We start from the raw sequence: 23,173 nt of genomic DNA, 5'->3' as shown, positions 1-23,173 counted from the left end.
GATTTGTGACGTCATATGCGAGCAGCATTCCTACATAGCGAATGGTAAAAAATCAATGAAATGTCATTTTCTCAGAAAATTGAAAATGGTTTTCACTGTACCTTTTTTTATATCAATAAACCAATCATTTCACACCCGATCATGAATGGAAAACAAAATTAAGTCATCAGGAACCATACAAAATTTGAAATTCTTGCATTTTATATTACATAACACATGGGGCAGCTGCTCGTTTATGACGTCACAAATCCAAAATTTTGAACTCTAATAACTTTCTTACTCTTTAACGGATTTTCCTCAAACCTTCGCCAATATTTTTTTACTATTTTTCTGCTATTTTTACAACAAAGTTTTCTTCAGGATGAACTTCCCCTTTCAGCCCCCACCTCTTTTCCAAAACCGTGCACAAAAACGTAAAATGACCATAGGATTGTGTTTTTTTTGCATGGTCAGCGCCCCCACCCCCCCCCCCCCCACTTTGAAAACCATTCCCCGGTCCCTGATTCAAAATGGCATATTCTTGATCAGTATGGAATCATTTTCACTTGATGGACCAACCAGCTTCGGCGTTCCCATCAGTATACCAATAAACTTAACCGTACTTCGAATTGGTAGAGCTAAAAATAATGCTGTGGTAACATTTCCCCTCCCGCAACCGTACTCGAAAACAGCTGTTTTATTTTACTCAAACCACCCATAATTATTATGTATAGCTGGTACATAAAATGCTAAAACGGTTGTTTTCGACTCGCCGTATATACGGCCGCAGCGCCGTAGGGGAAATGTGACTGCAGATTTTTTAGGCTTAGATATTATGGTAACTATGCAATTGATAGATATTTTCGAAATGATATTTGTTTTCCTCTTTTCCAATGGTTTACATTTTATCATTAGTATGCAAAGTGTTATAAAATGCTCACGATGGCGGTCTCCTGCATTTCTTTAAATCAAATTTGCGTTAAATGAACAATATGATATTTTTTAATTTTTCATTGCTTATTTTACGACCTAATTATTGTCACATTATTTGTCATATATTTGTTACCTTTGTGTATATTGTATAGTCTGATGTGAATGCAGAAATAAATACAAATCAAATTAAAGTCTGCATCGTACAGAATGAATATATAAAGGTGTATATTATTTACATTGATTTCAAAGGTGTGATTTTATAATGAACTGATATACAAACGACTGGGATTAAGTTCACAAAATAAAGCCGGTTTAAAATCTATGCCTGAATTCCAGTATATATATATTTCATTTTCATCGTTTATGGGAAAAGATCAAGCAGGAAGGTCCACCGTGAAAGGAGTTGGTTTTCATTAAAAGCAGGGTGTAAGTATAACAATTGATGGAATTGAGTTTAGACAAAACACCTTTATAAATAATGAAATTCTGCAAGATTTTTTTTTCTGGGACGTTACTTGAAAGCGACTGCCACCTGGTGTCATATAAACTATAAACTAAGAAGAGCAATGATAAGAATGCATCAGTGGCCTTAGGTTTGCCAAGTGTGTAATGTTTCTAAATCGTATTCTAGTACAAGTACATACAGTGCACTGTATTTACAAAATAATCTTAAAAATTATAGGGAAAAGGTTCGTGCGATTATTCAAAGTAGACCCGATACTCAAAACAGTAACTTAAAAAAGGAAATGTAAAAATGTATAGCCTACTTAATTTCTCTCCATTATCGAAATTGATATGTTGATATATAACGATGTCTTCGTTGTCGATAATGATATTATATAGGTAAATGATATTTTATTGTACAAACAGAGCAATAACCTAAACAAACACGACTTCGTCCACCGTTTTCTCAAGCTACATATTATCATCCGCCAGACAAGCAAATTAGCCAATGTTCTAATCTACTTCTCTCATGAAGATGAAGATCGACAAATCCTTTTTCTCTTAATATAATTATTAACCAGCAAATGTATTGCCAGAACCCTCTAAAAACTCAGCATGATCACCATCCCAACTGAATAGAAGTTCATCATTTAAGTAGTACTCATTGGTGGACTAGATTGTTCTTAGATGAGTAGGTTACTTGAGGTGAATACAAATGCGTACAAAGATGGACAGGGATTATCAGCGCCTTCATCATTGTCGAGTAGTATCATCTCTTCTCCGAAGTTTGCCCTCTCAACTATACTCCAAGAAAGCTAGTTAGTAGGAGGATCTCCTCCAAAGATTAAATCATGATAAGAAACTCTTTTGACTCGCTGCGGAGTTATCCAATATTTAGACCAATGACAATAGCGCGTGCCGGAATTAAGCCCCGCCTATTCAAACGTACGTCACTCTGCTAGGTGATTGGCATTCCATGGTCGGGGTGAAAGGCGAAAGGTCATTGTCTAGGTCATGACTGGCAGTGGTGCTTAAACACGGTCCGGATAGGTGTATTGTTGGTCAACAATGCTCAATGATGTCCTCATCAACATGAATGCAGCGCATTAGAAGACGATCATTCACATTCGCAGGTTGATTGACGCGAGGAAGTGAAGTTGGACCTATAAGAAGAAGTGATATCCTGCACGAAGGGACATTTGCATTTTGACCAGACTCCTGAAAACATATCAAGCGGTTCTCAATCTAATAATTCATCATGACTTTGTTCAGTATTGACAATCTCGCTCAGAGTGACTCCAAGCCAAGCCGTTTCAGTCCAGAGGTGCGATATCATCCTAAGATGAAAGTTCTAGCTCATCGAGAAGAGCAGTCTGATGACAGGTCTTCTAGCCCTGAAAGCAGCATTGGAGCTCTGAGTCCATCAGATAACACCAGCTCAGGGGCTTTATCCATCTGTGATAGCCCACCATCAGCCAAGAAACCTCCTCATTCATACATTGCTCTGATTGCTATGGCTATTATCAACTCGCAGGAGAAGCGTCTATTGCTGTGTGACATTTATGAATACATCATGAAACACTTTCCATTCTTCAAGGATAACGAACGGAGCTGGAGGAACAGTATTCGTCACAACCTCTCCCTCAACGAGTGTTTCATCAAGGCTGGACGAAGCGGAGACGGCAGAGGACATTTCTGGGCCATCCATCCTGCCAACCTGGAGGACTTCGCCAAGGGTGATTACAGGAGACGTCAAGCCCGTCGTCGAGCTCGATCAGCAAGTTATTCTCCTTACGCCTATCCATCGGTGATTCCTGGCCCGATCCATCCCGGTTACATCCCGATGACGTATGCTCCTCATCCTGATTTGATCACCAAGTCGCACCTAGCCATGTTTTCTGGGGTTCATCCTCTCACTGTATCAACTCATCATCCAGTCAGTGCAGCCGTGTACACTCCACCTCCTATGCCAACAAGTCATCCGTACTGCCTGCCTTCGACTGTTCCTGCGACCTATCGCCCGAGTGTAGCAGAGAGGATACCCCTCACCATGCCGAGCCCGATGTTCTCCAATCCGATGACATCATCCCTAAGTTCATCGACCACCACCAGTGATGCAGCAGGGTATCGTCTCGCTCATGGGATCAGCCCTAGTGTCCTGTATCCATCGTACTCCAAGTCTTCATCGCCACCGTCCATGCTACCAACGTCGTCAATTGCTGCATGGTCTTCGGGAGGATCCTGTTAAGTGCAATGCTGTTACGAACTTTGAGACTAAATTGATTTTGACAATCAAAGAGACTTATATATTACTCTGAATGACTTTTAAGATGAATATATTATTGTTACTTTTTATTGTTAATTTTGTGAGTATTGCTTGACATGTTGTACGACAACATCGTTTGTGTATCATTTAGTGAAAACACGATCTTGACAAATTCAATGCTCAAATAGTTATTTTATGTTTAATTGACGTTACAAATTATTAATGCGAGATTGTTTGTGCGATAAGTATGCATTCAAATTGACCGTTCATCGCTTAACCTGATACCGCATAGCGCTGACTAGTTGAAGTCAATTTGAATGCATGTCTGATGTTTTGTGCTTTTGTTTGTGATGTTGTTATTTAGAGGTAAAATATGCATTTTCTCGTATATTTGGAGTGAGAGTTCGTGAATAGAGATCGGAAGAAAAAAAGAGCGATATGCGGAAGATCAAGGAGGGGATAGGTTGATACAATCGAGAAAGGAAGTGCTTAAATAGAGGAAGAAGGAGTGGGAGAGAGCGACAGAAGGGCGAGGAAAAAAGAATTGTTTATTTATTTCAAATTCACATAAAAACAGGTCATTACAATATAATGTAATAAATGCAATTAGATACAAATTGATAGAAATAAAAATACATCTAAATAAATTTTCATTACAAAGCCTTTCATTAAAAAAGAATGGTAAAACAAAATTCAGTAGTTGAAAAAGAAAAAAAAGGAAACTAGAACAAGGCCAAATTGCCCTGTAAAATATGTTCCCTTATACGCAATACAATGAAGTATCAAATTATAGATGAGTTACCGATACTGAGAAACGTAGAATATTAAAAAAAATAAATAAAAGGCTAAAGAAAAATCAGTCAGAGGAACACTGAAAATGGAACGGGGATCTGGATAAGGATGGTAATTTTGAGTTTCAGGATTGGGATTTTTCTTCTCGCTTTTTTTTCTTGTTCTCTTCACCTAAATTTAAGTCCGATCCCCTACATTCGGGTCATTCCTGAAATGGTAAATTGCCAATTCGTCCAATGCCAACTCGTCCACTCACCACATGGTCTACTTTCATTTATTTAGTCTAATGGCATCCCGTCCGTCAACATTTCGTCTAACAACCACTAAGTCCAATATCCATTTGGTCCAATCATCACTTCGTCTAGTCACCATTTCGTCTATTACCATTTCGTCTAATAACCAGTTGGTCTAATGCCCATTTTCTTTTCATTCATTTTGCACAATTAACACTTTAGTTCAATTAGACCAAATGGAATATGGACTAAATGGCTATTGGACCAACTGGCTATTAGACGGAATTGCATTAGACTAAATGAAAGTAGACCCATGTCGTGAGTAGACGAACTGATGATAGACCAAATGGGGGTAGACGAGTTGGCAATTGGACGAATTGGCATTAGAAGAATTTTTGACTGACAAAATGTGATTCTTTACAAATACATAATCCTCTGCCATATCCCCCAAATCTTCACTTTTTTCTTTTCATAAATAACAATTACGATGATAATGATGATGATAATAATAATGATATTACTATTATATTAATAATGATAATAAGAAATATAAGAAAAATTATAATTATAACAACACGTATTTATAAAGCGCAGTTAACAAGGGTTTCAAAGCGCTTTACAAAGATATTAACGCAACATTATCAGGGGCCGCGGAACGGTTTTCAAAGTGGAAGGGGGGGGGGGGCTATCCAGGCAAAAAAGAATCACGATCATATATGGTCATTTTTACGTTTTTGTACATGTGTTTGGAAAAAAGTAGGGGGCTGAAGCCCCCCACCCCCCCTCCCGCTTCCGCAGCCCCCGATTATTAATGCAAATAATTCATTTTTAGGATCGTTGAATTTGAGCTGCAGATTAACGATTGGTCATCCACTGCCCCGGGGGGGCCACTTCCATTCACGAGTGGATACCATGCGCGACCATGGGGTCTCGAAAAGCACCCTAAACACGTAATTTTCATATTCTTAAAATGCACCCTTAACAAGTATTGGTGTGTGAAACCCATCCCTTAACAAGTATTGGAAACAAAACTCTTGGCAAATATTCCCTGAAATGAACCCCTAAACAAGTACAGGAATGTTTTATTGTTTATACGGGTCCTTTGGTCGTCGGCTTTATCCTATTTAGTTTAGTACGACCCAACCGTCTACACCTCGCGCAAATCGGACTCTAAACACGAAGTGTTGAGGCAAAAAGGACATCCTTTATAAAACATTTTAATTTTGTTTTATCATCCCCGCAAATTCGACCCTAAACACGTAATTTTCCTGGCGAAATAGATACCCTTTTTTCATTATTTTTGTGTTTTTGACACCCTTATCACGTTACGTACGTAACGTGCCCTATCGTGAAAAAGACATCCTTTTTACGTGTTTTTTTGGTCGCGCATGGTATCCACTCGTCAATGTAAGTGGCCCCCCCGGGTCCACTGCCCATTGTGGGTGCTTTTTTCATTTGATATCTCAAAAGGATGGACCAATATTGATAAGAAACCATTTACCATACCTTGTCGAGTGATATTTCAGAGTCAGCAAATTAATAACCAATATTATAAGGGGGTCGGTGTGATTTGTGTTATCCCACATTTGAAAAAAAAATCACAAATGCGATATCCATTACTAGCATTCTATACGGCATCTACAACATAAATAACACGTTTAGTTCAAATAAGATGGGCATGATATTGCCCCCAAAACAAATAAACAAACAACAACAGAAGCAGCTTTTTCGCAGCAAAGGGCTAACCCATATTTTTATATGTTAGGTGGCAAGATGAAAATGTATTCATTTCATTTTACTTAATTTCCTGCTAGCTTTCATCGAATTTTCACTACACAGCAAGGTTGCTAAGAAACAAAGGAGTATATGCATCAATGAGTGTGGGGGATTCTTTTGCTATTGATGACTAACCCGAGTCAGTGGTTAATCCACGTATCTATTGTGTGTTGGTTGTACGCGTTTGGTAGTGAACTTGTGCAAGCCTTTTTAAGGCTTGGTCCCAATGCACTTACGGATGCAGAGAGGATTTGAAACGGAAAAGAATCTGCCATCCGTTGGGGAAACGTAATGTATCCGCTGTGTACTCCTTGCATGCGTGTTTCATACGCTTTATATCAACTGCACCAAATGCCATGTGTTTTATGATTGCGGCCTCAGCCAAGTACGACTATACTCTGTAAAGAGGACTGTACTCGACGGAAGAAGATATAGATATCCATCGAGCATCCGTCCACTGTGATTTCATTGTTCACCCATTTCGTCAATGTCTGGTCAGGATGAAAAGGATGGGGCCATCCCGAAATTTTGCTTGTCTGCTGTATCTGTTCTGAATACGTTTTGTGTCCGTCGGCCAGTGGGACCAGGCCTTTACTTGAACAAATGCTAGAGATACTTGGGGGAAGGGCATTGCATCATTTGGACTTTGTGAAAACATACTTAGACCCCGTTCTCATTTACAAAGCAAACCTCTTTCGTGGAACCAGTTTAGTGGAAACCAGCTTTATGTCTTATGACGGTCGAGAGTGCAGGAAAGTCTGGGGTCGTTGCATCAACATTTTAATCTGCCACCTTCATTTAAGTTTCACTTTCACTCTTCAAGCAAACTCCCTTCACCGAAATTGGCTGAAAACATATTTATGCTGATAGTTCAACGCTTGAATGGCATTAATAAGCAATCGGTAAGTTTAACCATAGGATTTCTTCTAACTCTCATACACAAGAAACCTGAAAGAACTTTAGGGATGATTTGAATTTTTTATGCAAAAATTTATTCAAGTATTGTGGAACAGATATGAAAGTCACTCATTCAATGAACAAGGTTATGATGATGAAAGTTTTGAAAAGAATGAAAATACCCTTAATCCTGTTATTTCATGAGATGATAATGTGAATTTGCCACAGGAGCTCTATGAATTTAAAGGTCAAGTCCAGCCCAGGAAAATGCTGACTTGAATAGATAGCGAAAAATCAAACTAGCATAGTGCTGAAAATTTCATCAAAATCGGATGTAAAATAAAAAGTTATGACATTTTAAAATTTCGCTTATTTTTCACAAAAACACTGATATGCACAACTAGGTGAGTCAGTCGATGATGTCCATCACTCTTTTGTATTTATTGTTTGAATGATGCAATATTTCATTATTTATAGATTTGACAATAAGGACCAACTTGACTGAAGCATAACGTATTAAACAATGTTAACTCCACATGTTCAGGAAAAATTGATTGTATCACTTGACAATGAGAAAATTATAGCATTTCATTTCTTATTTTACGTCCGATTTTGATGAAATTTTCAGTGTTATGCTTGTTGGATTTTTTTAGAAAATTCAAATCAACTTTTTGTTGGGGTGGACTTGTCCTTTGTAAGTTGGCTGAATATACTGACAGAGCCTTGCTAAATAGAATTATGACTTTTTTTTGGGGGGGGGGTGGAGGTTCTGAGGTGGGACTATTTTCCTCCAATTTTTTTAAATAAAGATAGTCTATCTGCATTAAAACAATGAAAGGATTGCTGCATGGATATATTCGATAATGTAGCTAAAATTGATAGAAAATTTAGAAATCATGGAAAACGAGAAAATGTAGTAGGGTTCAAAGTGTTCATTTCACTCATTATTTTTTTATGTAAACAATTCTAATATTGACTTGGTTCATCTTCCGTTTGTGTGAGTGTTCAAAAAGCAATAATTTAATCTAATTTTGGCGTAGCAGACTACCGATCCCCTCATAAGTTATCAGGAAAGTGGCCCAGTCGCTTTCCGTTAATTTCGATTGATATTTGTTGCTCAAGCATCATGAAATGGTGTGGGCGACAGATCCTGATTTGCTATCCCTCCTCTCATTTTTTTTTATTAATACCGTTGTACAACCTTCAAAACATAGCTATCGTTAGGGTTAAGTATAGTAGCTGGGCCGACATCCGGTGGTATCTGGAGAAAAACGGAAATAAAAAGGAAAGGGTTTGTGATAGGTAGAGGGTTTATTTCTTGGCATTACTGCAAGAAATTATCAATAATGGACCACTCGGTAAACTGATTACTGCGTTTTTCATAAGACAGTGCATCCCAGAAAAAACGAAACCGAGATTAAGCGATGATTTATCATAACCTAATCACAAATACAATAGACAAATGACCTACCAATGTAAAGCTTAGAATCTCCTCTTTCATCTGATATTACTTAGATTATTCTCCATTCACGCATGAGTGAGCAAAAACAATTTGAAGAAAGGATACCAAAAATTCATTTGGCGGGGGGTATCTGAATTTCAAAAAGAAAATCACATGCCTAAAAAGTTCAATATCTGCTCTTTTATTTGATACCTTAATTACAAAAAATTGTCAAGAAGTAAAAAATTTATGTTTCCTCGAAACAATGCTTTTAACGTGTTTTCCCCCCTTTTTCTTACTGAAGCTATATCGCATGGTTAACAAAAGATTTAATGCATGGCTGATCATCAACAAAACGGAGTGTCGAGTGAGTTTAAACACTAGCCTGTAAAACCTCTTCATTTTATGAAATTATTGAAATTCAAGCCTTATTTCAAATATCCAGAACTTTGTTATTTCTTGACCATTTTCTGTAAATGAGGCATCACATTAAAGGGCAGATATTGGACTTATTTAAAAATGTGGTTTTCTTTTGAAACCCAGATACAGCCCGCCAAATTACTTTTTGGTATCCCCTCTTCAAGTTGTTTTTGCTCACTCATGCCTGAATGAGAAATAATCTAAGTAATTTCAGATGAAAGAGGAGATTCTAAGCTTTACAATGGTTGGTCATTTGTCTATTGTATTTGTGATTAAGTTATGATAAATCATTGATAAATCTTGGTATCGTTGTTTGTGGCACTCACTGTATAGATTTTAACGAGTTGTGATTTAAATCGAATGCGGTCTTGAAACCAGGGTCCTGAGATTGAATTTTTAGTGGGGGTGCTGAAGTGAAAAAGAAGGGGTTTCACTCAGAGTGAATTAAGGTGCTTTCGGTCCCGACAAATTTGACCAAAAAACGGTTTTCCGACAAAATGTCGTTAATTTCTGCCATTCATCATACCAGGGGTGCTGCCTATGGAAAATAACACACGCAGCACCACAAAGGAAAATATTGAGGATGCTTCACCCCCAGTACCCCCGCTTCCCAATGCCATGCTTGAAACCTAGTAAAAGCATTATTTCCTTTGTTGTAAGACATCGTTGTCAATATTTAAGAAACACCAATTCTTTCGATGGGCAAGTAGATAGCAAAATACAATTTTAAGGGAAATCAGTAGTTGGCAGGTTCAAATCCCACAATTTGAAAAAAATTCTTCCTAACTTATTTTTTCAGATCAAACATGCATGGTAGCAAGGCGGAGATAAATATACATTATTCTTTTTGATGTAAAGTTTACCTTCGTAAGAGGTGAGACCTCGAAACGAACAACCTGTAATGATCGGACAAGGGCCATCTTGGCTTCCATCATAGCAAACCTCATACCAATACATATGCGAGGTCCAGCACCAAATGGAATCCAGGTAAAGGGGTTCCGGCCCTCACGATTCTCCTTGGTAAATCTTATGGAAAAGGGGAAAGATTAAAATTAAGGTCAATTTATTGAAGAAGATGAAAAATTTAAACATTTAAGGGTCGCTCCCCAATATATCTAATAATGATAATGTGTAGCATTTATGAGGCGCTGATGATCTTGTTGTCTATTCAATTGTGCACTTAATATTATTCCGGCTATAGCTCCCGCTGCTCAAAAGAGCTTGGTGAATTCAAGGACTTAATCCTGCCATGTACCCACTCACCTCACCTCGGTTGAGGGCAGCATAATGCTGGTAAATTTTTTGCTGAAGTATAATACGCATTGGCAGGGATTTGAACCCACGTCCCTCTTAATGGAAGACGAGTAACCACGAGACAACGACACCCCCACAAATCTATTCATGTATTGGGCTGCGCGCGCACTTGACCCAGTTGAGGTAAATGGGTACCTGGCAGGAATTTATTCCTTGAAACGATTTGAGCGCCATTAAGTCGGGGTAAATATGCTGCATTTATTGAAGAGCGCTCAAAGACTTCTGATAAATAGGTATTAGGCACTATATAATGAAGTATTATTAGTAGCATTAATTATTAATTTATGTTTTTTACTTCAAAACTAGGGTAAGAATACATTCTGAAACCACTAGATATCATATGGGGTGGCTTGTGGTAAAACTTCCCCTTCCTAAAAGTAAATTTTTGATTGCTTGCCTCGCTCGCTCATGACATTATTTATGAATTCCTATACGTCATGCTCTGGCCATAAAAAAACAGATTATGCAACTGCCTGGGACATCATGCTCTCGACAATCTTCTAGAAATAGTGGAATAATATGAGAGGTCAATGGGTAAAGTGAGAAAATACCCATATAAAAAGACGAATAAACTTGCGTTATGCATTTAGTCACTATAGAATCAGATATTCATTTTCTACGGAAAACATATAAGAAAAGAAAGAAGTAGAATATTAAATTTATTACAATTGTTCATCAAAATAAGCCAGTTCGTATTTCAGAGGAAGGTCATTTGTACTAAAGTGACATAGTGGTTTAAAATCTAATGAGATAAGCACAAACTTTGATGTCTTGACTATTCATATATTCTTTTGAATAGTGGTGTTCATTTACATCCACAAAAAACAACAATGCGTCCACAAACGACTGGTATTTCACAGTTTGCTAAGTACATTGTGCAACATGCTATGATATGCATTCAAAGTAGGAATGCAACAAGTACCTTCATAAAGTGTTCATTGGTGTGCTATGCTAGTAACCTGGTCTATTCAATTTCTTCATCCTGCTATGTAAGGCAAACTTACGTAATATCTTGCTTTGAAATCTGCCTATCATAATGAAAGAAATGAAAGGTCATTTGACCGAAATCGTCCATGAAGTAACTACGAACCGGTCAATTGATATTCCATAATTCTACTGATGTTTTGAATAAAAACCAGTGCAGTGAAAGAATTGTTTTGAGTAAGTGTTCGTACATGCATAACTTTATTCCTTTGTATCTGCCTGTCTGAAGGGTTTTTTAATATATTATTTGGTGTTAAAATATGTCGTACCTGTCTGGATCAAACTTGGTGGGATTAGGCCAGTGATCCGGATCACGATGAATGCTGTAGGGTGGTATCCATATATGAGACCCCTTCTCAATCGTGAAACCATTGTATACACAGGTCTCTCCACACTGACGATCGGTTCTGGGTGATTGGAGGAAAAAAACCCAAATAATTGAACTGGGAAAACCCCCAAAATGAACTGAAAATTATGCATTTTATTAACAAATAAATATGGATTTAAACAAATGAGGCCAGCAGATCGAGAGAGATAAAGAGAGAAACATAATGGTATTCGTGAAGGACGGGGGGGGGGTGCATAATTTCGACTACCTCCTTGATCGATGATGATTGTGTTTGCGCTACGGCCCGATCGCACCGCCAAAACTTTGCTGGAGCGTTCCTGGAGCGGTGAAAAAAAATCATCACCGTTCGTTAGCGTTCACCACCGTTTAACAGAAGTTGGCCCCCGTTAAGGCAACGCCGTAAACGCTCGGCCACCGCTGATGATCCTTCCTACCGCTCCGAAAGTTTTGTACCTGCACAAAACATTGCAAACAGTGAGGAGCGGGCAATTTCCGCACCGCTAGACGCAAGTTCGTGGACGCTTGGGTCCGCAATGCCAACGAAGAGATCTTAAACGCTGGACCACCGCTGCTTCGCCAACTTTGCCTGGGCGGTGATTAACGTCGCACAAACTTTGGTGGAGCGGTATTAAGCGTTTTACGAGCGGACACAGGATTGCTGGAACGGTGTCGGGCGTTGAGGTGTCGGAGCGGACCAACGCTCGCTACTGTTTAACTCCAAGAAAATCATTTTTTATTCCCCAATATTGCAATATTCTTATGCAAATATAAATTTTCATAATACCTATATGTCAACATAATATTGGGAACAAAAGAAATCTACCTGTCTTCTAATTTTGAAAAATATTCTTTTCCAAAAAAATCTTTGTGGATCTAGCCCCTTTTGCAACTGAGCTCTTGCAATGCAATACAAGTTTGCATTGGTTGCTGATCGACTTCCTGCAACAATGTGTGCAATCAAAATTGCCTTGGCTAAACGACCTTCCGATTGCAGAATTTCATGAGCAAATTCTTTTTTTGCAAGATACCTTCGTTCTTTGGGGGGAATATTTTGTTCTGTGACATTGAAACATAACTACATATGACTTCCTTTCACGTATAGTTAAATTGCAATTACATGCATCAAATTTGTTTGCATTGGGAATATCCGATGGGGGAAAAAGATCATATGAAATAAGTTCTAAGCTCACTTACAGCGTAGCAGGCGGGTAGATCCTGAGAGCCTCACAAATAACCTGATCTAGGTAGGGCATCTTGGAGATGGTCGAGTAGCTGACGTCGTCGCGTTTTGGTGCGACTTCGTCGACCTCGGCGATGAGTTTGTCTTGGTGATCGGGGTTGGTAGCAAGGAGGTAGGAGGACATAGTCAGTAATGCTGAAGTTGTTTCGTAGCCCGCGGCAATGAATATGATGGACTGGGAAAAATAGAAATATAAATGACAAATCATAGTATTTTCATTTGAATCAAAGAAATCAAAGGAGTTGTATACTTTCAGGGTACGCCCAGGCGGGGTGAGAAGAGGGGGAGGGACCAATTAGTTCTTCAAGTAGTGGGATAAAAAGAAGAGGAGAGAGAAAAAGAAGAGAGAGTGTAAACATTAAGGAGAGGTTAGGATCATGACCACGAAGTTCTTTATTATTCCATCATTCATTATTATTGATGAGATTTAGTAGGCATTGCGATAATCCCCAAACTTTTACTCGAAAGAAAATTAAGTGCTGGAGTTCTCATCTTGGCAATTATCTATATTTTTAAAACACATCGTTTTAGAAAAAAAAGTTAGAGTAACATTTTCAAATACATTACCTGTCCTAGCATTTCCTCTCTCGTTATGTATTTCTGGGTCTTGCTCGGGAGATCATCATCTGGCCCGGCATTTTTGAAGTATTTGTTGTGGATGTCGTCATCATCGTTTTCATTTGCCGTTTCGTCTTGGCCATTTTTGGCATCGATGAGAAGCTGGAGAAAATCGGCCCCCTGTTTATCCAAAGAACGTAAATAAACAATCAATGGAGATCAAAAACATTTTGAAACATTATCATAAGTATTATTATTATCATTATTATTGTTATTGTTGATATTATTATCATCATCATCTTTATTATTAGCTTCATTATTATATAATCATCATCATTATCATTTTTTTTATTATTGTTATTATAATCATCACTATCATTGCCGATACTATCTGGATGCTATCTAACCTTTTCCATTGGATTGTTTTCCCTCAGAGCTACCGCCTTTTCTGTGACGTCAGAGAAGAAATCGATGACGTCCTTGGGAAACAAGGTGATATTTAGAAATCTGAAGACGTGCTTCAGAACCGGCATGAATGCTGTATATGAAAAACATATATCAGGTTACAAGAAGATATATGTACAGTATATTGCTTGAATGGGCAATCGCTTTTTATAATAACCGGGCTGAAGCCAGAATAATAGGGAATTTCCTCATTCACTACGCAGACGCTTTATGTAACGTAGATAATCTTTTATCAAAACTATGTTGTTGTTGTTGTTGATGTTTTAGCTTATACGGCGCGTATCTTTCAGTAGTGAATATTTGCGCCAGCATAATTTGCGGTAATTTTATTTAACTTTTTAACCTTTGAGGACGACACCAGTCCCAGTCAATGTTAGTTAATAATAATAATAATAACAATATTTATAAAGCGCAACATATCCATCTCTAAGAGATGCTCAAGGCGCATACAAATAACAAATAACAAAAGAAAAATTAACAAACTAAACATAAGAATAAAGAACATTGGTGTTACGACAACACATTTTCTTGTTACACTTTTAAGTGTCATGCTCAATCACTAGGTTGTAAATTTAACACCTTAGTGTGCTTCTTCTATAGACACCGACTGGTGTTAGTTTTAGCACCCAAGTTTATAACAGCGTATTGTGTCTTACAGACAGCCATGAAGGCAGGCGACGTGAAGGACACTTTGAAGAACCGAGACACGTGCTCGACGAAGGGATCGGCCTTGTCCTTCTGGGAGTTGACTTTCAAACCAAATCCGCAACTTGCTACGTTATCCATGATGAAACTTCCAAACAATCTGAGAGGAGAAAGAAAAAATATGTTGAGAGGATGAGATGGAGATGAAAAGGGGAGATGGAATAGGAGAGGAGTGGAAACAAGGGCGGAAATCTCTCCCCAAAGATAGGGGGACCAGGGGCTGGCAAATTTGACAAGCAAAAAAGGGGGTTATCACCACAAATGTAAGGACATTTCGACCGATAGAAATTGACAAACAAAAAAAATGTTTATCAACAAGAATTAAGGTCAGCTCGTCCAAAATAATGTTTTATTTCCATTTTGAAAGATTAATTTCTTTCATCATTAAAGATAAAAAAATAGGAGGGGGACACTTGATATTGTGCCCCCTACTTTTTTTAGTAAGGGGGGGGGGGGACGCGTCCCCCTGTTCCCCTGATATTTCCGCCCATGAGTGGAGAGAGTGGGAGGGAGGTGAGAAAGGGGAGGGGAGTAGAGAGGAAGAGGGCGTAGGGGAAGAAGGTAAAAGATTAACATAGATAGTCGAGAGATTTGAGAATTGGAAATATCAAACAGGAGTTTAAACATATCAGAATACAATAATGGAGAATACAGAGTTGTGAAAACAGCTGAACATAAAGTATTATAAAAATACAAGCTTATTCACCGTAATACGAAGATCAAAATATTAAGAAAAACGACGTTGGCATATATTTAACTAACATGATTGATAGCAATGACTTGGCGTTAATGTCATTAACAAAACATCTGTACTTGCGCTATCTTGATTATTGATGGTCAAATGAAAATACCACCCTAAATTGCTAATGTCAATTAGTCTCGATAACCAATTTTGGAATGCAATATCAAAGACGGTTTAACTTAAGACCATCAACTATTTTTTTGGGAGGAATTTTACATATTTTGATGTCCACCATAAGCAGGTCTCCTATATTTAATGTAATACGAAATCAACAGATTCCCTTATTTTAATGGTTCGCAATCCCGATGATGAATTGACGTTTACATTATTCTTCATAAATGCGTATGCAGAAGACTGATTCTGATTATATTCATAATTGATTAACATTTAAAAAAAATATGACATTCCTTCTCAGATAATGCATCATGAATTTTTTTCATCAAATGTGTATTACGATTTTTCTTTTCTAATTAAGAACTTTTTGTTAATGTTTCTCTTTCCCCACATCCTCATTAAACGAGTATGTTTATTACTTACTCTACCGTATCGATATTCCCATCTTTCTCACAAGATTGACGAAGTTTCTCGACCATTGTGTCTGCACAACTGTTTATTGTATCTGACATCTGTTGCAAAATTAGACGTAATATAGATTTTAAACATTCTGATCAAGTTGTTATGTCATATTCACTATTATGTTAATGGATTAGATTCTGAACTGAATAGGGAAATGATGCTAAACTATGTTGTTCTGTCATACTTAATTTTAATCAAACTAACGAAATTTCATAATGGCTGCACCTGTCATTTCTTTTATCTCTTTTTCTATCTTAAATTCGATCATTATCATGACGCGAAAAGGCGTAAATGAATGATAAAAGTCAATAAAATTGTTATACATCCTTATCAATGAAACTGAGTTAAATTTCTTTACATTTCGTACTCAAAAGAAGTTTTTAGTCAAATGTAACATTCATAAACAAGTCAAGATATAACAATCTAAAGCCAATGCGTTTATCTGCATTCAACACTCTCCACCCAGGTGTAATAATGTGTACCACGTAGGAAAGAATTATTTGAATACCTGATCACCTGATCAGCCTTACCCGGGGTATTTAATGCATTGATCGCACTTGAATATTGAGTACACTATAATTGTTGCACATTAAAAGTATCATTTTTTCTCAAAAAGTCGTTGTGTTGTCGTTCGGATTTTAAGACACGTACAATTCAATTTTTATTGTGAATATTTACGTCTTTATCTAAGCGATGTCTTTCAAGATTTTTCATGAGCCCCCCAAAGTAGCTTACATTGACGAACGTAAGAGGGTGAGGGTGCCGGTGTCCTCAGCAACACCGATGTTATTGACGCCCTCTACGTTCGTGCCTTACCATTTTCATTTTCTTTCCAGTGAAGGTTGGGGTCATGATATCCCTAATTCTCTTCCACTGTGAATCTCTGAGCTGGAATAGTGCGAGATCAAATACCCCTGATTTCATCGGCATAGGCTGAACAATGGCAACAAAGACAAAAAAAATCCACTGAGAAAAATGGAATTTAAACATGCCTACAAGACAAATGCATATCTGCATTTAATGCCAAGTCTACCTTTCCTTTTTGATGATGGTAATAATCAAAATTGTACACTAACATTGTGATTGAGTTCAACTATATACATTCTTGGCGCGAGGATGTCATGATATTTTAGGGGGGAGGTGACCAAAAGTTGACGCTATACTTATTCAAATGAATTACATGAGTATTACAAAGTATTGCACGGCCAAGATCTCGAATTTTTATATTGTTTTGCCCTTCTGTGGCGCTGCCGTGATTCTAAAGTATGTATTACATTATATTTTTTAACAAGTCTTTACGAAAAGGGAACCAGAAAAGACCAGCTGGTAAATTGTTATAGTTTATACTTATCATTATCATTATTATAGGTATCATATTCCAGTCATTCTGCTTTGGAAAACAAGTTGCTCTGATTTGAAATTTCGTGTCTTTTTATATATCAAACAGTAATAATAATATATTTCATTTCCTTACGTATTTATTGTAGAATCGATGGTAGTCCTTGATCATGACATTACGTAACACGTCGACATCAGCGATCACGATAATAGGTTTCCTCCACAGATAGACACCAAAAATGGTGCCATATCTTTTCCCGTACTCCTCCAATACTTCACAGCTAGGCTGCAGGGTTATGATTGAGGGGGGAAAAGGAACATGATCAAGGTAAACAAAGAAATTGAAATAACTCAACACTGCAAAACGCCAGTGCTAATTTAACACCACATTGCAATAACTCTGGTGTTGATTTAACACCAGCCTGGAATCTATACATGTCCACATCAGAGAAGCCTTAAACAACACCAGTTTCGTTTTGGTTTAACACCAGATAGGTGTTTGTACAACAACAATTAGTATTAAAACAGCAGCGGTTTGATTCCAAACTGGTGTTGTTTCAATAAGTAGATATATATATATATATATATATATATATATATATATGTATATATATATATAGGTTGCGTGAAAGTGATAGCAGAGGCAGATCCAGGGGGGGGTGCACAGCCAGCCCATGCCCTCCTTTTGAGAGCCGTAATCAAAATTTGTAATGTGAATATACCGTTTTTATGCAAGTGTGCCCCCTCCGGCTTTTTGAAAGTGAGGACCTCATTTTTTTCCGCGGGCGAAATGACCTTCAATTATAGGTGAATTTTTTTTTTGGCTTGTCAAATTTTTATCGGGAAAATATTCCCCCCTCCCTTGGAAAATCCTGGATCCGCCCCAGAGTGATAATTCTCATTTTTGTCAGAAAAATGTTAACGAGAATCACTAAGAAAATGGTGATGACAGCCCCCCCCCCCCCCCCGATGTTAGCCATGGCTCCGTTCACACTGCTGAAATTGATTTGATTAAACCCGTGTTTTACTTAACTGAGTTCAAACTATATTGGGAAATGTGTTCCCTGACCATATACTCACTCTACTGAAATCCAACGCATTTCCAAATATTGGTTTTGGAGGCGGCCCTGGAATTCCTCGCCTCTTGAAATACGTGTGTGTCCAGAAATCATACCTGAAGGGGGGGGGATAGAACATGCTAACTATTAAAGATTAAATGTATGATGCGTTTCTAAGAATATTATTCTTTGCTTAATAACAACAACAGGATGATGATGACGGTGATGATGATGATGATAATTATTATAATAATATATAATGATAATAGATAATGATAATAATAATCATGATGATGATGATGATAGTGATAATAATAATTGTAATGATACTACTACTTCTAATACTATTAATCATAATGATAATGATGATAATAATAACAAATGATCGTAATCATGATCTTTGGGAATTTGAACAAGAGAGAGGGAGGGAGCCGGGATGCAGATACAGTAAGAGAGCAGACTTACGCGAAGAAGATGACGATCAAGACAACCACGAGATATAAGGTAGTCATTGACACGAATCCACTCAACAAGCTGAGAAACCCCATGGTTTATGCACGACGCTACCGACTTCGAGCTATTCTACGAGCCGGCCTACGACATGTACGAGGTGCAATTACTATTCAGTTTAGTTATATCGTCTTATACTCCAAGCTCGATCATACGATCCTAGAAATCCAAGAATCTATAGAAATCAACCATTTGGCCTATTGCTGATTGTGTTGCAATAGTTGTGATAGCGACGAGACTGCAGAAACGAAACGGACTTCTGTATTCTTTCAGAAATTCACGTGTTGTAATTCCATTCAGTGGGCCACTCCAAATAATATGTACAACTAACAGCCATGCAGCATTATTTGTCGGGTTATGTTTGCGTGCATTATTGATATGCATACATGTACATAATATAGTCTGAGAACTTGAACTTTGTGTTCTGCGAAACCTGTGCTGTACACTCAATCAGCGCTCGATGATAATAATGCACATCCTTCGCTCGAGCCAAGTTCAGTACAGCATGGATTGAGTATTTTATGGGAGAATTAAGGTTAAAGGATCGAGGCGGGCAGAGGGTAAAAACCTTCATCAGCATTATTTGTCCGACAAGTATTTGTCGGATTCGAATCATCTTACAACTTTTCTTGATTTTAATTGGTTTGGATCCCTTTTTTGTCCGCGTGTATCTATTTCGGGACAATTGGCAAAAAATCGTATCGCCAGTGGTAACTACCCACTTTTTTGAGACTTCAAGCTTTTTCAGAATGATTTTGCGTTTTTATTTTATACCAAAACAAAAGTGCAAGTTATTTCGGAGGCGAGTTTCAACCATATAAGCCGGTGTGGAGAGTTGAATTTAGGCTGAAGGCTAAAAAGTGCATGTCGATCGCCAGTGAAAATTTTACATGTTTTCTCAACTAAAAATATAAGTACAGAGATGATACTCACAATCACAGCTTCATAAAGGCAGCTAAATATTTCATGAAATATACAATTTTTTTAAAAGCTAACCGTTGTTTTAAAATAAATAGCTACACCTCTTGCAAAAGTGTCGCCAGATCTACCGTTACCATTTTTATTCTGCATGTTTATGCTATCAAGCTGAGAACTAAAACAATAACATTGTTTTACTATATAACCAAAAGGGGTCTATTTAAGTTTAATAACGTTTCACAAATAGGTATGAAGGTACATAGCTCTGAATATTTGTTCCAGAGTTGAGACTAACGGAGTAAAACCGCACTTCATATGGGGGTCCGAGTAAAGATTCATTAAATATGTTAACTTAACCATTTTAATCCACAAATGTAACATACGTGATGTAACTTACGTTACCATACAATTCGATTAATCGGAATAAATCATTAATTGAATAAAAATAAACTTAGTTCAGGTTTGCGCTCTCAACGGACAGTCATTGGAAAGATTGCAACCGCCTCTCTGCAAAGACGACATATTTAACAACAGGGCGACTATTTCAAGTTGAAAGTGTGCTTCCTTTAAGTTTGTTATAGAATCGTGTTTTTATCTGATTATTGTGCAAACATTTAGTCAATGGCCCCACTGTAAAAATACAGTTTATTCTACAGGTATATTATTTCCCAGTAAATTATTCCTATAGTTAGGTAACGTTAGTTTCAAACATTGTCAGTTTGATACACTGTAGAAATTAAAGTGCTAATTTAGCACTTACAAGCACTTACAATTCTTGAATAGTGACTGCACTACGAGTGCTGATTTTCTAGTTCAAATTTAAACTAGATAATCAGCACTCGTATTGCATTCACTATGCAAACACTGTAAGTACTAAATTAGCACTTCATTTCTTAATTACAGTGTACCTGTCGTTTTGAAGAAAATCAGTGGAACTAGTGTTGGAATACACATAAATTATCTCATAGTGAAAAAAATACTATTTTGAAGGAAGAAAGTACAAGAAAAACAATGAAACTATGGACCCTTATCTGTTCCAACTTATAACTGTGTTCATCATATCGGTCGAATTTCAAGCGATAAGGATTAGAGTCTCTATGAAAAAAAGTCCTTTGCCGGATTGAAGAACACAATTATTATTACCCGGTCACTGGATTCATAACATGTCAAGCAGCCTGTTAGGCGCACACTTGCTAAACCAACCACAATGACGGTTGTTTCCTACCGGTACCCAATTAGCACCTGGGTGAGAGTGACAAAGTGTGGATTAGCGCCTTGCCAAAGGACGCTAGGCCATGGTGGGATTCGAACACACGACCCTCTGATTACAAGGCGAGGGTCAGAACCGTTACACCACGGCGCTTCCACGTAGACAACTAGAATCCTCGTTGAGCATCGGCCTCGCCAGAAGAAACCGGAACGCCTATACGTTCCATGACATTAGCTCCGGCGACAAATGCTCTTCTGAAATTCCACACACATTTCGAATGAATAACTCCAACCCTGGATTTAAGACTATACCCTACCCTAAATCTAAACCCTAACATAAAATCCTAATGGAACCATAACGTAACCCTACATCTTAGACGAAATAATGCCCAGAGCAATTGTCGCAGGAGCAAATGTCGTGTCCCCTGGCTCTGTGGTATCACCCGATGATAATCCTGGATTTAGTGTTACACGCGTCTGTTCTTTTGTGATCTTACTTAATTCGAATAATAAAGATGTACTATGAACAAATTTCAAAAAAGTTGACGAAAGAGTATGAAAAAAGAACAATAATATAACTTCGACATAATTATTCTGCCGTCGTTTCACACGTTTACCTCATTATTACCTCTCGGGGAAATCCCAGTTTTGACTTTCTCACAGTCTCTTTTGACCAAATGGCATTGTTTTTTTTTTTTACATCCGTCATGATTGGCTCTATTGTTGTTTCATGACATTTCGAAGTGAGACTGTTGGTGCCTTTCTGTTGATGCAACGATACGATATTTTAATTGTGAACAAAGAGTTGTTTCCTTTTTCATGTTCCAGTGTCAGTGATCTTATTGTTTTTCTTGAAGAAGAAAATAATGAAGTTCTCCAGGATCTTATTGGGCAATAACAAGTCACGGCCCTTACAGAAAAGTGTATACATAAAAGAATACAATAATAACCATATACATGATGAAGGAGAATATATTTTGTTAAACTTGTCGGATTCTATCTTTCAAACTGAGATACTGTGTAGTAATGGAAAGCATGGACCATACGAAGGATCCATGATTTATGTGATTGCTGTATTCATCTACATCGATATCTTTTGAGGTACATCTATCATAATATTTCACCCAAAAGTCATACGAACCAGAGCCTAATGGAATCGAAGTGGATTTCACATGAACAATTATTAATAGTCTTCATCATATTATCTATATGCTATGGCTCCCCTTCTCAAACAGGTACGTACAATAACTTATATTTCTTTTTATTTAATTTGAAGTTCTATCCTCCTCCCCACCCCTCCTCTCGCGCTCTCTCTTTCCTTCTCTTCTGCATTTATGTGAAAATATTTTTTTCTTGACTTTGATTTAAAATACTGTAATTACGTTTTCGTTCATTTGCCTTGTTATATTGTACTTTAGATTTTTGTAAATTGTCCCTTGCAGCATGTGCTGCTGGCCAATTTTTATGTGCATTATATACCAACATAAATAAATAGTAAAATATTCATGGTGTACGAACTATAGAATGGGCATTAATCCATCCTAATTTAAAGCTTTACGGATAACATGGGCAAAGAACCTTAAAGTACAATACTGTTCTTGAATCAGTTTCGCAATACCGTATCAAGGAAAAATGCTTAATAAGTTGCAATGAAATACTGTTGAACACATTGTTAAGAAAGCAAATTGTATGCTTGGTTTTGTATTATCAATTTCTAAGTTTTTGACTGCATCTTCAATATTCTCCTTGTTCAAAACAATTCTTCTTCCGATTCTCGAGTATGGTCAACCGGCTTGGCACTTGCATACGCAATATCCAGCTCCATGCAATATCTATCCCAAAAGGTAGAAAGTGTTCAGAGACGGGCCACCCACTTCAAAGATGGCAATAAATGTCCCATCGTGACAGATTACTAAAACCCAAATGAGTCAATGTGGAAATTTTCATTATTTATTTATATTGTCAAGGCTTTGTATAATATTAGATGCGATGCAGTTAGAAGTTCCATTTTGATTCACAGTCTGCA

The 23,173-nt window shown here is 37.4% G+C and overlaps 2 protein-coding genes across 2 annotated transcripts; one reads left to right on the top strand and one right to left on the bottom strand.

Moving 5' to 3' along the window:
• Nucleotides 1–2,542: 2,542 nt before the first annotated feature.
• LOC121423142 (forkhead box protein L3-like) lies at nucleotides 2,543–3,799 on the top strand. Its single transcript, XM_041618442.1, has one exon. The coding sequence runs from the start codon at nucleotides 2,615–2,617 to the stop codon at nucleotides 3,602–3,604; it is 990 nt and encodes a 329-aa protein (XP_041474376.1). The 5' UTR covers nucleotides 2,543–2,614; the 3' UTR covers nucleotides 3,605–3,799.
• Nucleotides 3,800–7,980: 4,181 nt separating this feature from the next.
• On the bottom strand, nucleotides 7,981–19,478 carry LOC121423121 (cytochrome P450 3A6-like). Its single transcript, XM_041618410.1, has 12 exons — nucleotides 18,976–19,478; nucleotides 18,533–18,626; nucleotides 17,589–17,738; nucleotides 16,931–17,047; nucleotides 16,076–16,164; nucleotides 14,748–14,896; nucleotides 14,034–14,164; nucleotides 13,636–13,806; nucleotides 13,023–13,243; nucleotides 11,749–11,886; nucleotides 10,045–10,207; nucleotides 7,981–8,581 (listed from the first exon to the last, which is right to left on the bottom strand). Exons 1-12 carry the CDS (start codon nucleotides 19,056–19,058, stop codon nucleotides 8,504–8,506), a joined length of 1,584 nt encoding a protein of 527 aa, XP_041474344.1. The 5' UTR covers nucleotides 19,059–19,478; the 3' UTR covers nucleotides 7,981–8,503.
• Nucleotides 19,479–23,173: the final 3,695 nt, after the last annotated feature.

The sequence above is a fragment of the Lytechinus variegatus genome, chromosome 10, assembly GCF_018143015.1.
Source record: "Lytechinus variegatus isolate NC3 chromosome 10, Lvar_3.0, whole genome shotgun sequence".
NCBI classification, from domain to species: Eukaryota; Metazoa; Echinodermata; class Echinoidea; order Temnopleuroida; family Toxopneustidae; genus Lytechinus; species Lytechinus variegatus.
The sequence above is the reverse complement of the archived record's forward strand: the minus strand, read 5'-3'. Positions and strand labels throughout refer to the sequence as shown.